Source organism: Pituophis catenifer, unplaced genomic scaffold, assembly GCF_029215685.1.
Source record: "Pituophis catenifer annectens isolate HBS135680 unplaced genomic scaffold, rPitCat1.0.hap2 SCAF_2, whole genome shotgun sequence".
NCBI classification, from domain to species: Eukaryota; Metazoa; Chordata; class Lepidosauria; order Squamata; family Colubridae; genus Pituophis; species Pituophis catenifer.
In genome coordinates, this window is record NW_027256882.1 from 32,671,553 (window position 1) to 32,683,203 (window position 11,651).

The 11,651-nt window shown below is 42.7% G+C and overlaps 1 protein-coding gene across 1 annotated transcript; it reads left to right on the top strand.

Moving 5' to 3' along the window:
- Positions 1 to 207: 207 nt before the first annotated feature.
- LOC139309312 (E3 ubiquitin-protein ligase TRIM39-like) lies at positions 208 to 10,839 on the top strand. The gene is made up of 7 exons (XM_070933366.1): positions 208 to 621; positions 1,381 to 1,476; positions 2,054 to 2,272; positions 3,901 to 3,923; positions 6,857 to 6,975; positions 8,270 to 8,302; positions 10,203 to 10,839. The coding sequence occupies exons 1-7, from the start codon at positions 208 to 210 to the stop codon at positions 10,715 to 10,717; spliced, it is 1,419 nt and encodes a 472-aa protein (XP_070789467.1). The 3' UTR covers positions 10,718 to 10,839.
- Positions 10,840 to 11,651: the final 812 nt, after the last annotated feature.

Here is an 11,651-nt window from a genome sequence, read left to right on the forward strand (position 1 = left end):
CCGTCCCGCGACTGTTTACTCCTCCCCAATTTGTTCCTTTCAACATACTGCAGTTCTTCTTTAAGAAGCCAGTGAAGCTGACCGCAAGAGGAACAACAATTCATTTTGGTTTCTTGCCTAGGCGCAGCCCAAAGACGGTCACCTGATTTGGAGGAAAAGAAACGAAACTTATCTTTCTCTTTCTTTGTCCCGGCGGAGGAAGCGGCGATGGCAGCCGAAGCGTCCTTGCAGGAGTTGATGGAAGAAGCCACCTGCTCCATTTGCCTGGACTTTTTCCAGGACCCCGTGCTCATCCCCCAGTGTGGCCACAACTTCTGCCCGGGCTGCCTGACTCGCAGTTGGGGGACGTCGGAATCGGAGGCTTCCTGTCCCCAGTGCGGACAGACCTTCGCGCCCCACAGCCTCCTCCCCAACAGGCAGCTGGCGTGGGTGGCTGAAGTGGCCAGGCGATGCGGAGGTCCTTGGGGCGAGGAAGGAGGGAGCTTCTGCCCGAAGCACCAGGAGCCCCTCAAGCTCTTTTGTAAGCACCATGAGACTCTCATCTGCATGGTCTGCTACCTATCCAAAGAGCACGAGGGCCACTCGGTGATCCCTGCGGAGGAGGCTTTCCAGGAATTCCAGGTAGGAGTCAGCCAGGAGGAATCGCTGCGGAGGGGCATCCAATGCCAGCCCTCGCAGTCTTTTTACCTCTTTACTTGCTTCCTCCTGCTTTATCCCACCCCTTATCTCCCTGCCTGCAATGTTGAAAAAACAGGTTGACATCCCTGTTGTCACTGATCAAAATTCAGATGCTTGTCAATTGTATTGTTGTGTTGTCCTGGGCTCTTGTGTTCACCCTTTGCCACCTTCTGATAAACAAAGTCAATGGAGAAGCCAGATTCGCTTAACAGCTGTGTGACTAACCTGACAACGGCAGTGATTCACTTAACAACATTTGGAAGAAAGATTGTAAAATGAGGCAAAACTTCACTTAACTGTCTTGCTTAGCAACAGAAATTGCCTGTAGGAAGAAATAGGCTCCCTTCACCAGCTCCCTTTCCACATTTGCTCTAGAGCGAAATTGTCATGGAGTCCAAATCTTGAGTCCAGACCCCCAAAATCAGTCCTGCTGGATCAGCCCAAACTTTCATTTCTCAGTGATGCTTCTGGGATGACTGCAACCAGGAGACTCAGGCAGCTCACTTTAATGCCCTTGCAGGGAGTCCTTGGCAATGAAAAAAGTGACAGAATGTTTTTTACCCTTGTGATCATTGGATCAAAATTTGGACGTTTGCCAACTGTCATGTATTTATGATGATTGAATATACTGGGTCTTCTAACTGGGTCTTCCCTCCGATGTAATTCTTTACAGAAAAGAAACTCAAAACTTATATTTTTCAGATCAAGGTGGAGGATTGCCTGAAGGCTCAGAAGGAGCAGAAAGAAAAAATAGCTACATACAAAGGAGACACAGAGCAAACTGTGCAGGAGATGCTTGTAAGTATTGATCCAATGGTGAGGAGTTTCTGAGCTAATAGGAAGGAGAACCTCATCCGCCATCTTTGATAATAGGCAGCCTGTTTGTAAGTACAAGTTCTGACTTAAATTAATTCAAAGTTAAAGACTGTGTGAGGCACAGAACTTGTTCTTAACCTGGAGACTGAGATGTCACCATTGGCTGAATGAGTCTCAGTTGGGTTAAGTGCCCCTATCCCATGAGCTGTGTTTTATGCAATAGGTTTGGCTTCCTTAATAAATTAAGGCAAATCGTATTTCATCACTGAAAAAATTGTGAACACAAACATTTTTCTGTCTACATTTTTGAAATCCCTGATTGCTAAGAAAATTTTCATGAGAGATCATTTAAACTGGAGCCTTTTTTTTCTTTTTAGAAACTTCCCCCTTGTGTTTTTTAATGTCAAAAGGGTTTTTTTCTTCCTAGGAAATTCTCCCACTTCACTTTTGGATTCTTCAAGCAATCCATTTAATTATCATGACAAAATTAAAATTATTAAATAAAATAATTAAAATAAAATAAAATTATGCCATTTGCTTTTTCTCTTTATTGTTCTAGGATCGCATCGACAAAGTGAAAAAAAGTGTAATGGCTGAATTCAGAGAGCTACAACTCTGGTTAGAAGGACAGGAGAAGCTTCTATTGACTAAAATGGAAGAAACGGAGAAGGATATTATGGCAAGAAAGGAAAAGCACATGGAGGAACTGGGCTCTCTTGACCATCTCATCCAGGAGATAGAAGAGAAGCTTCAGCAGCCAGCCAGCAAACTCTTACAGGTCAGGTTGTATCATAGAGATCATAGAATCCTAGGGCTGGAAGGGATCTTGGAGGTCTTCTCTGCAAAAGGCAGAGTCCTTATTCCATCCGGAACAAATCTATTATTGGAAGCCTCCAGTGATGGATCACCCAGAACTCTGGGAGGGAAGCTGTTCCACTGATAAATACTTCTCATTGTCAGGAAATTCTTTTGTATTTTAGGTTGGATCTCTTTGTGATGAGTTTTCACCCTGTGCCTCTTGTCCTGCCTTCAGGTGCTACGGAGATTAAATCGATGCCCTTTTCTCTATGACAGCCTTCCAAGTATTGGAAGATGGCTGTAGGGTTTCCCCTAAGCCTTCTCTTTGTTAGGCTGAGCCTACCGTGTCCCCTTTGCCATTCATTGTACAGTTTGGCCTCCAGAGCCCTTATCACCTTTATTGCTCCTCTCTGTCTCAGCATTTTTTTGGTATCATGGTGTACCAATGATGAAATGGAATAGCCTGCTTTAGCCCCTCCACAGAATACTCTTTTTGACTCTTCCCTTCCCCCTCCCCAGAAATTTAGTTGAAATTGTAATAGTGAAAAGTACAAATGGAAATAAAGAAAATAGGGAAACGGAGAAGGATAAGAATGGGAAGGAAGTGTCAGATAAAGGGAAAACAAAACATTTTCAGCACAGTAAAATACAAAATAAAATTACAGCCTCAAGTTATTTTTTTATATTTACTCATTATTAGCCATGTGTATAAAAACAGATTAGTCTAATAAGAAAAATCAAGTATCAAGAGTTCTTTTTTTTTTCTATCTCAAGCACAAAGTTTAGAAGCAGCTTCCAAGTAGAAGCAATGGGTCATATCTAATTAAAGCAGTCAATTTTGTCATTTTTTCTAGCTCCATCACTTTTTCCATCCATTCTTCTCTTGTGGAGGTTGATATACCTTCCCATGTCTCCATGTAGGATTCTGTCTGCATTTGACTCTATGGAAAGGAACGGTCACCAAATGAGCTATTTAGTCAAGGACTAACTGTATTGGCTTAAATTAGAGATACATAATTTGATACAGAAAAAGCAGGCCATGCAAAAAGCAGGAATTCAAAGTACTGGTCACTGTCTCTATATTCTTCACAATTTGAGGTTCCTGTCCCCTATTAGAGGATGTAGTGGTGGGTGTTCTTTGTAGGGTCTCCCCCTCCCCTTAATCTCCAGGCAAGGAAAAACCCAACACTGATTTCTTTCTACAAAGTATTATAACCACTTGGATTTTCCAAAGTGCCTTCATTCTGGAAGCATAAATGCAGGGCATGTTTTTATTCTATTGATGCACTGTTTTGTTTTTCAAATGGTCTTTTCTTTTTGCTATTATGTTTTTTTTATATGTATATATATTCTGTAATTGTGTTGAATTCAAGTAGGGTATAATTTTTCTCAGGCAAAAAAGTAAAAACAATACCTCTCCAAAAGAGGTTGAACAGCTGAGGAAAAAAGAGCAATGGGATTTTTTTTCTTTAAAAAAATGGAAGTACTTTATATGTCTGTTAGTGTCTAGTTGTCCAGAGGTTTCACTCATTTGTTTTGTAAATGTAAGAATTTAATTTTCTGCCTAGGAAATGGCTCCTTTCAATGCGTTGTCTCTCTTTTTTTTAGGACATTGGAAGCATCTTGAAGAAGTAAGTAAATCCACCCTTTTCTTTACAGTCTCAGAGATCAGCAGCTCCTCCAACAGTTTTCCTATTTTGGAAAGGTCTTTCTGTATTTCACAGTATTTTAATGTAAAGATTGCGTACTGTATTTCAGGGCTTTTTAGACATTTCCTCAGATAACTTCAACACAATATAATTAGCAATATTTGAGATGATCAATTATTGTTGGTTGCATAGTCAGCCAGACGTTTAGACTGAATTTGGCCGTTTTATCTGCCTATTGAGTCCTTCCCAAGAAGAGACAGATGTTTGATGGTTTTGAAGGTATCATTCATTGTAGGGTGTAAGCTGTTCCAAGTAATGCAACTATCATAAATACATGCCAGTTGCCAAGCACCAGAATAGTGATTACAGGGAAACTGTGACAGATGTTAAGTGTGAAAATGGTTGTGAGTCAGTTTTTTGAGAGCCGTTGTAACTGGTTGCTAACAAATACTCATCAATTTCCTTAGACAACCTCAACAGGACATAATTAGCATTATTTGATATGGTGAATTGTTATAGTCCGTCACACACTCAACCAGAGGTTTAGATTTAAATTGGCATTTTTTTCCACCTATTGAGTCCTTTCTAAGAAGAGACAGATGTTTGATGGTTTTAAAGGTATTGTAGGATGTAGGATTCCAAGTAATGCAACTGTCATAAATACATGCCAGTTGCCAAGCACCTGAATTGTGATTACATTGGGACATTGTGACAGATGTTATCTGCAGTTTCATTGCATTACCTTTAAATTTAAGTTTACTTTGGTGTCATTGCACCTCGTACAATGAAATTAAATGCCATCTTCAGTATACATCTATTATTACTAATAATTATAATAAAACAAAAACACATATCCTTCACATTCTACACAATTAAATTGAAAACCTGTGATACTGCATTAGTATTGCACTATACAGTAGAATTCAACAGAGTTACCTCTCTGGGATAGAAGCTGTTTTTCAGCCTATTTGTCCTTGTTTTTATTTACCGTCTGCCAGATGGCAATAGTTCAACAAAAGGGGTGCCCAGGATGAGATGGATCTTTGGGAACGTTTTGAACTTTCTTAAGGCAGCGGGAGCTATAAAGCTCTTCCAAGGAGGGGAGGGGGCAACCAATGATCCTCTGGGCAATGATGTTAACCCTCTGGAGCGCTGTCCTATCTGCCACTGTGCAATTGGCAAACCATACACAGGTGCAGTAAGTTAAGATACTCTCTATAGTGCAGCGGTAGAAGGTCACCTGCAGTTTTTCATTCGGTTGTTTTTTCCTGAGTAGTCTCAAGTAGTATAATCTCTGCTGGGCCCTTTTGACCAGTGCTGCAGTGTGAGCACCCGAGGTCAGATCCTCTTTTATGATAACACCCAAAAACCTAAACCTGGCCACTTGCTCCACCTGGTCTCCATTGATAAGCGAGGGCTGGATATCTGATCTATTCCTTCTGTAGTCCACTATAAACTCCTTGGTCTTATTGGTGGTAAGGACCAAATTATTGTCTCCACACAGTGAAAGCAACTGGTCCACTTCATCTCAATAGGCAGACTCATCCCCCCTGGAGATGAGTCCTACCATTGTTGTATCATCTGCAAATTTAATAATAGTATTAGTGGCGTGAGTGAGAATGCAGTCATGTACGTAAAGAGTATAGAGTAAGGGACTCAACACACAACCCTGTGGTTTACCAGTGTTAAGAATAAGGGCCGAGGAGGTGTGATTACCTAATCTGACCCTCTTGAGAGCAGCCAGACAGGAAATCCATAATCCAAAGGTAGATTGAATGAGAAAGTCCAAGGTCCTTAAGTTTAGATAGACACTAGTCTATGTGGAAGAATTGTGTTAAATGCAGAACTAAAATCCATCAAGATCAGTTTGAATGTTATATCCATCGTCTAATTACCTATGTCACCCATAGTAGTCATGTGTCATCAATCATTTGGTAAAATACAATCCATTGTTTTGGCCAAGAGATTCACAAGAATTTTCAAGAGTAGGGAGCCCCAAAACTGAAACTTATTGGCCTTTACTAGATCTCTCCTTGAACTTGACGAAGGTGGATGAGTGCAGTTCTGGATCAGGATCCACTGAGTCGCACATGGTGCCCATATTTGAATAGCTAGCCAGAGAAATGACTGAAGCCATGGAAACAGGGCCCTTCTCAGTCAACAGGAGTGCTGATTTCCCACCAGTTTACCAGGTACTTAGGATCCGAGGACAGGGCAACACAAGAAAATGACAATCAATGAGTTAATAGCTGTCCATCAACACCCCACTTAAGAACTAAAAGGCACACACAACCAAGCACCACATAAATACAATGCGTAGAACAGTCCAGTGAACACATTCTGGAGAGAGAGAGAGAGAGAGAGAAGTTCCCTACGGATGGGCTCCAGCACGAGTCTGAAAGCTCAGAAGTCAAAACCTCCAGTGACCAACTCAGATTGGATCCTGTAGCTAGCCAATCCTCAAGCACCATCTGATGGTTTAGAAAGCTTCTATTGGCAGATTGATAACGGTTGCAGGAACTGGGCATGGCTAGTCTAGTGAAGAGAAGGACCAGGGGAGACATGATAGCAACAGTTTTCCAATATTTGAGGGTCTGTCACAGAGAGAAGGGGGTCAATCTGTTTTCCAAAGCACCTGAAGGCCAGACAAGGAATAATGGATGGAAACTGATCAAGGAGAGATTCAACCTGGAAATAAGAGAAAAATTCTGACTGAGGAGAATGAACCACTGGAAGAGCTTTGCCTTCAGACGTTGTGGGAGCTTCATTACTGGAAGCTTTCAAGAAGAGGCCGGACTGCCATCTGTCAGAAACGGTGTGGGGTCTCCTGCTTAGGGGTTGGTGGTGTGTGTGTTGGACTAGATGACCTACAAGGTCCCTTCCAACTCTGTTGTTCTTCTATTTTGTCTTGCCAGATACCAGGCAAAGGAAACATATGAAAATCCGGTGGATTTACTTCTAGAACCGAAGTGGACAATCTGGGATTACAGTGATATGACTGAGCTTCTGAAAGGTGCCATGAAAAAACTGAGAGGTAAAAAACAGCCGCTGGGGTTTTACACTGGATGAGATTTTGAGCATCCAAGAGAGATTCTGGGTCAATGTCACATGGATCAAACAGGGATCGATTTCAGGATCAGTGTCTCAGTTAGGATTGTAAATGGAGACTACCTGTAGTCTTCGTAGCCCAAATCAGTGGTGGGTTCCTACCGGTTCGCTCTGGATCTTGCAAACTGGTAGTAGCGGCGGTGGGAGGCTCTGCCCATCCACCTGGACATCATCACAGACACTCTGCGCACGCACGCACATTGTGAACCGGTAGTGAAGGTAAGTGGAACCCACCCCTGGCCCAAATCCATATGCCCTGATCACTGGGGAAGCAGAATAAGTTTCCACAAAGTATAATGGAATACATACAGGTAGTTCTTGACTTACGACCTCAGTTGAGCTGAAAATTTCTGTGGCTAAGCAAGGCAGTTGTTAAGTGAACATTGCCCCATTTTACGAACTTTTTTGCCACAGTTATTCAGAAAATCACGGCAGTTAAGGGAATCATGGTTGATAAATGAATCTGGATTCATGCATTGATTTTGCGTGTCAGAAGCTCCCCAAGAAGGTTGAAGATGACAATCCCAGAATCACGGGATGCTGCAACCATCGTAAATACAAGCTGGTTCCCAAGTGCCCAAATTTTGATCACGGGACTGGGGAGGCTGCAACAGTCATAAGTGTGAGAACCGATCATAAAGCTCCTTTGTCAGTGCTGCTATAACGTCACTAAAAAAATAGTTGTAAATTGAGGACTACCTGTATATGGAATTTATTCATTTATTTTTATTATTTATTAGTCCAATTTACATGCCGTCCTTCTCCGTAGACTCAGGGTGGCTTACAATGCATTATAGCAATAGCCTGCATACTTTTTTGAATATACCTGCTTATTAGGGCTTTCGTGTTGTTCTATACAAAGTTGGCTTATTGGCCCCACAATCCGGGTCCTCAATTTACCTACCTCGAAAGGATGGAAGGCTGAGTCAACCTTGAGCCTGGTGAGATTTGAACTTGCACTAATTGCAGGCAGCTGGCAGCTAAGTGCTAGCACTTAATAGCACTTTAGTCCGCTTCACCACTGAGGTGCATATATAGTAGAATATATTTATACCTGATGGAATATATATAGCCACCAATGACATTCTGGCTTGTAGCTTTCCCTATTCCTTATTTCCTGATCTGAGGCCAAGGAAAGCAAACCAGGGAATCTGAGGGAGGCCCTTCTGTTGCTCCAATTCCAGGGATGAGATGCTGAATTCCTCCCTTTTCTTCCCCAGATACTCTGGAAAGTGGACTTCAACTACAGGAAGGTAAATATGAGTTATAGGAATTGGATTTCCTTGCTATTTTAAGCTCTGATGCAGTAACGTGAAGAGAAACATAATAGATCAAAAAGAAAAATATTGGATTAATCACTATATAAGACTATGATGATCCAGTAAACTTTAATGATTATATGATTTATGAACTATTACTTGCCATTTATATGTACAATATTAGCTAATGCAGTGGAGAAAAATTCCTTGTGTGACTGATCACATTTTGCCAAATCAAGCGGTTGTTCTGTTCTGTTCTGTTCTACTCCTCTACTCCTACTCCGCTCCGTTCCGTTCTATAGATACCATATTTTTTGGAATGTAAGACGAACCTTTCCCCCCCTAAAAGAGGCTGAAAATTTGGGTGCAACTTATACTCTGTATGTAGCTTTCTGGAAGCTTTTTTTCAGCCCCACCGAGGCACTAATGAAGCACTAGCAAGCAATCTTCCCAGCTTTGCCTGCTCCCTCAACTCCCTGAGTGAAGCAGTCTCCCTGCTTTGCTCCGACTCTCAGCTGTTCTTTAGAAGCTTTTTTCTGCCCTAACCGGGTACCAGCCGAGTGAAGCTTTGCCTGCTTTTCTCATTGCTGCTTCCTCTCAGCTATGCCTTGGAAGCTGTTTTTTATCCCCAAGCAGGGGATAAAAAACCAGCAAACTAATGTGCTGAAGCTGACCAGACTAAGGACGATAGCCAGATGAATACCTGGTAGGCAGATTTTTTTTCCTATTTTCCTCCCCAAAAACTAAGCTGTGTCTTATACTCTGGTGTGTCTTATACTCTGAAAAATACGGTAATCTAAAAAACTGAAGCCAATCTTGGTGTAGAATGAAATACCTGGACAAATGGGAAAATATGACCTGGGAGTGAAAGGAATCTTGAATTCCTACCAAGCTAATAACATCCTCTTGATTTTACTGCCTGACTATAAGTTGGTGAGAGACCAGGTCTTTGGGAGCAGAAATTAGGTCCTTTCGGTCGAAGCAAATAGCAAAGTTGGAGCATCAGGGTTGCCGCCACTCTGTGGGCCATCAGACTGATGAAAGCAGAGGTTTCCTGTATAAGATCCTCCACTTTTGTACATCCCTGTGATACCCTGATGCTCGTAGAGAAAAAGACGGAGCTTCCTCACATCCCATCATGTGTCCTAAATTACCTCTGGGGGATCCTTCTGACTTTTCCCAGTTCAGAATTGAAACATGGCAGCCTCTGGCTCTGCCTGATCTTCTGGAAGAGGTGGAGCGCTATGAAGGGTTTGAAGGACTTGGCCATTGTGAGACTTGTGGACTTCAGTTCCCAGAATTTCCCATCCAGGATGGCAAAGCTGAACGGTAATCAGCAGAGTGGTGACCACATGGGAGACTAGAGACTAGGGGAATTGACCAGTGGAGCCAAGAGACGAAGAGCTGAGGGGAGGAGCCAAAAGCTGTACAGGTAGTCAACGTATCCTGAAGGTGTGCAGCTTAGTGGCAGATGGAGGGGAGGCAGATGGACTGGAAGATGGTGAAGGCAACCTAAGTGAATGGAACGAGAAGGCCAGAGGAGCGCTGAACAGGCTGGCAGTTAACAGAGGATGGGACTAAGACAGTGGGAAAGCCCGAGTGCTTGGAGAAAAGGGAGCAGAGGGACCTGGACAATAGCAACCCCATCAGCCATTGGAATTCTGTTAGTTGAAGTCTACAAGTCTTACAGTTGCCAAAGTTGGAGGACTCTTGACCAGGCAATGCTTAGGTGTTGTTTAAAAGAACAATGAGTCTTCCAGTCCTGGGGGCGGGGCGGTGTTTGGAAGCTGAACTCCATTCACACAAGAGGGTTAAACTCTTGGGGGTGAAGACACAGACCAGGCCTGCAGCTGATATTCTTGTTCTTCCTTCCTTCTTCTCTTCCCCCTTGCAGAGAATGTAACTCTGGATCCAGACACAGCCAATCCTGACCTCCTTGAAGTCTCGGAAGATCGGAAAAGTGTCAAAGGAGTTGAGCCAGTTAAAGGAAAATATCTTGCCTCAGACCCAATGAGATTTGTACGTCATCCTTGTGTCCTTGGCTGTCAGAAGTTCTCCACAGGGAGACATTTCTGGGAAGTAATTGTAGGAGATAGAGAAGGATGGACTGTAGGGGTTGCCAGCAAACCACTGAACGTAACAAATGTTGATGAGCAGACCAGACACTGGGTGTTTTGGAAATGCCTAGGGAAATACCAGGCCGTATCTCCATCAAAACGCTCTGACCTGGTCCTGACTGAGGAGCCCACGAGGATCCGCATCTCTCTCAACTGCGAAGGGGGACAAGTGAGGTTTTTTGATGCCAGCACAGCAGCTCTGCTCCATAAATTCTCAGACGCTTCCTTGGTTGGAGAGACCCTTCTGCCCTCTTTCTGTTTGTTCGAAGGCACCTGCATGACACTCCCCTAAAAGAAGAGATAACCATAAACAAAAATTTGGAAAACTCCCTATTTGCCAAGCAGGGATCTCCGAAAGCCTTTAAAGCAGAGATTCCTTAGCTTTTTGCTACTTCAGCTTCCTTTATTGTTCTATGCCACCCTGGTCAATCAATCAGTCATTATAAAGGAATAACCTTATCATCGTTTCTATTTGTCTGGATAAAAAAAAAATGAAGTATCCTAGGAGCTTTATCGGCTTTAGCATCATGTGTTCAGGTGTATCAGTATTAAAGATACCTTACAGCTAAGCCTGTCAATCATGATTTAATATGTCTGTCACAGCTCTTCATCCCATTTTTGTTTCATGCTTGTTTGTTTCATGTTAGTTGCAATCAATGATTGTGTAGGTGTCCATAACTCCATATATTCTATAATCATCCCCTTCTTTTTTTCTTTCCTTCCCCCTTTTTTCCTCCAGTTTCCTTTTAAGACATAATTGTCATAATCCAAGGAACCCTAGCAGAGCTTCAGCAAGTATTACACTCGATATAAGCTTTATAGCCTCACAGGTATAGGAGGAGGAAGATGTGTTGGATATGTTTGCCACCTTGAGTTATTTGTAAAAATAATAAAGGCGAGATAAAAATAAATAAGGGGAGTGAAACTTAACTCTGTTATGGTGACTTTGAATGCTGACAGCAGATCTCTGGAACCCCTCAAAGCATCTAAAGAACTGAAGATTGACAAGCTGCTGTTGGCAAAGGAGCAAATGAGGAATCCTAATGAACATACCTAATACAGGTAGTTCTGGACTTACAATTGAGCCTCAAATTTCTGCTCCTGAGTGAGACAGCAGTTAAGTGAGCTTTGCCCCATTTTAACTCTCACGGGGGAAGAAGGGAATGAAAAGGAGGAAAAAGGAGGGGAGCAGTGGATAGAGAGAGAGGGCGAGAGGGACAGGTGGG

Coding starts and splice junctions, on each gene's coding strand:
- LOC139309312 (XM_070933366.1), top strand. CDS start 208: ATGGCAGCCGAAGCGTCCTTGCAGGAGTTGATGGAAGAAGCCACCTGC. Junction 2,273..3,900: donor CAGCCAGCAAACTCTTACAG/GTCAGGTTGTAT, acceptor TCTTTTTTTTAG/GACATTGGAAGCATCTTGAA. Junction 6,976..8,269: donor TGCCATGAAAAAACTGAGAG/GTAAAAAACAGC, acceptor TTTCTTCCCCAG/ATACTCTGGAAAGTGGACTT.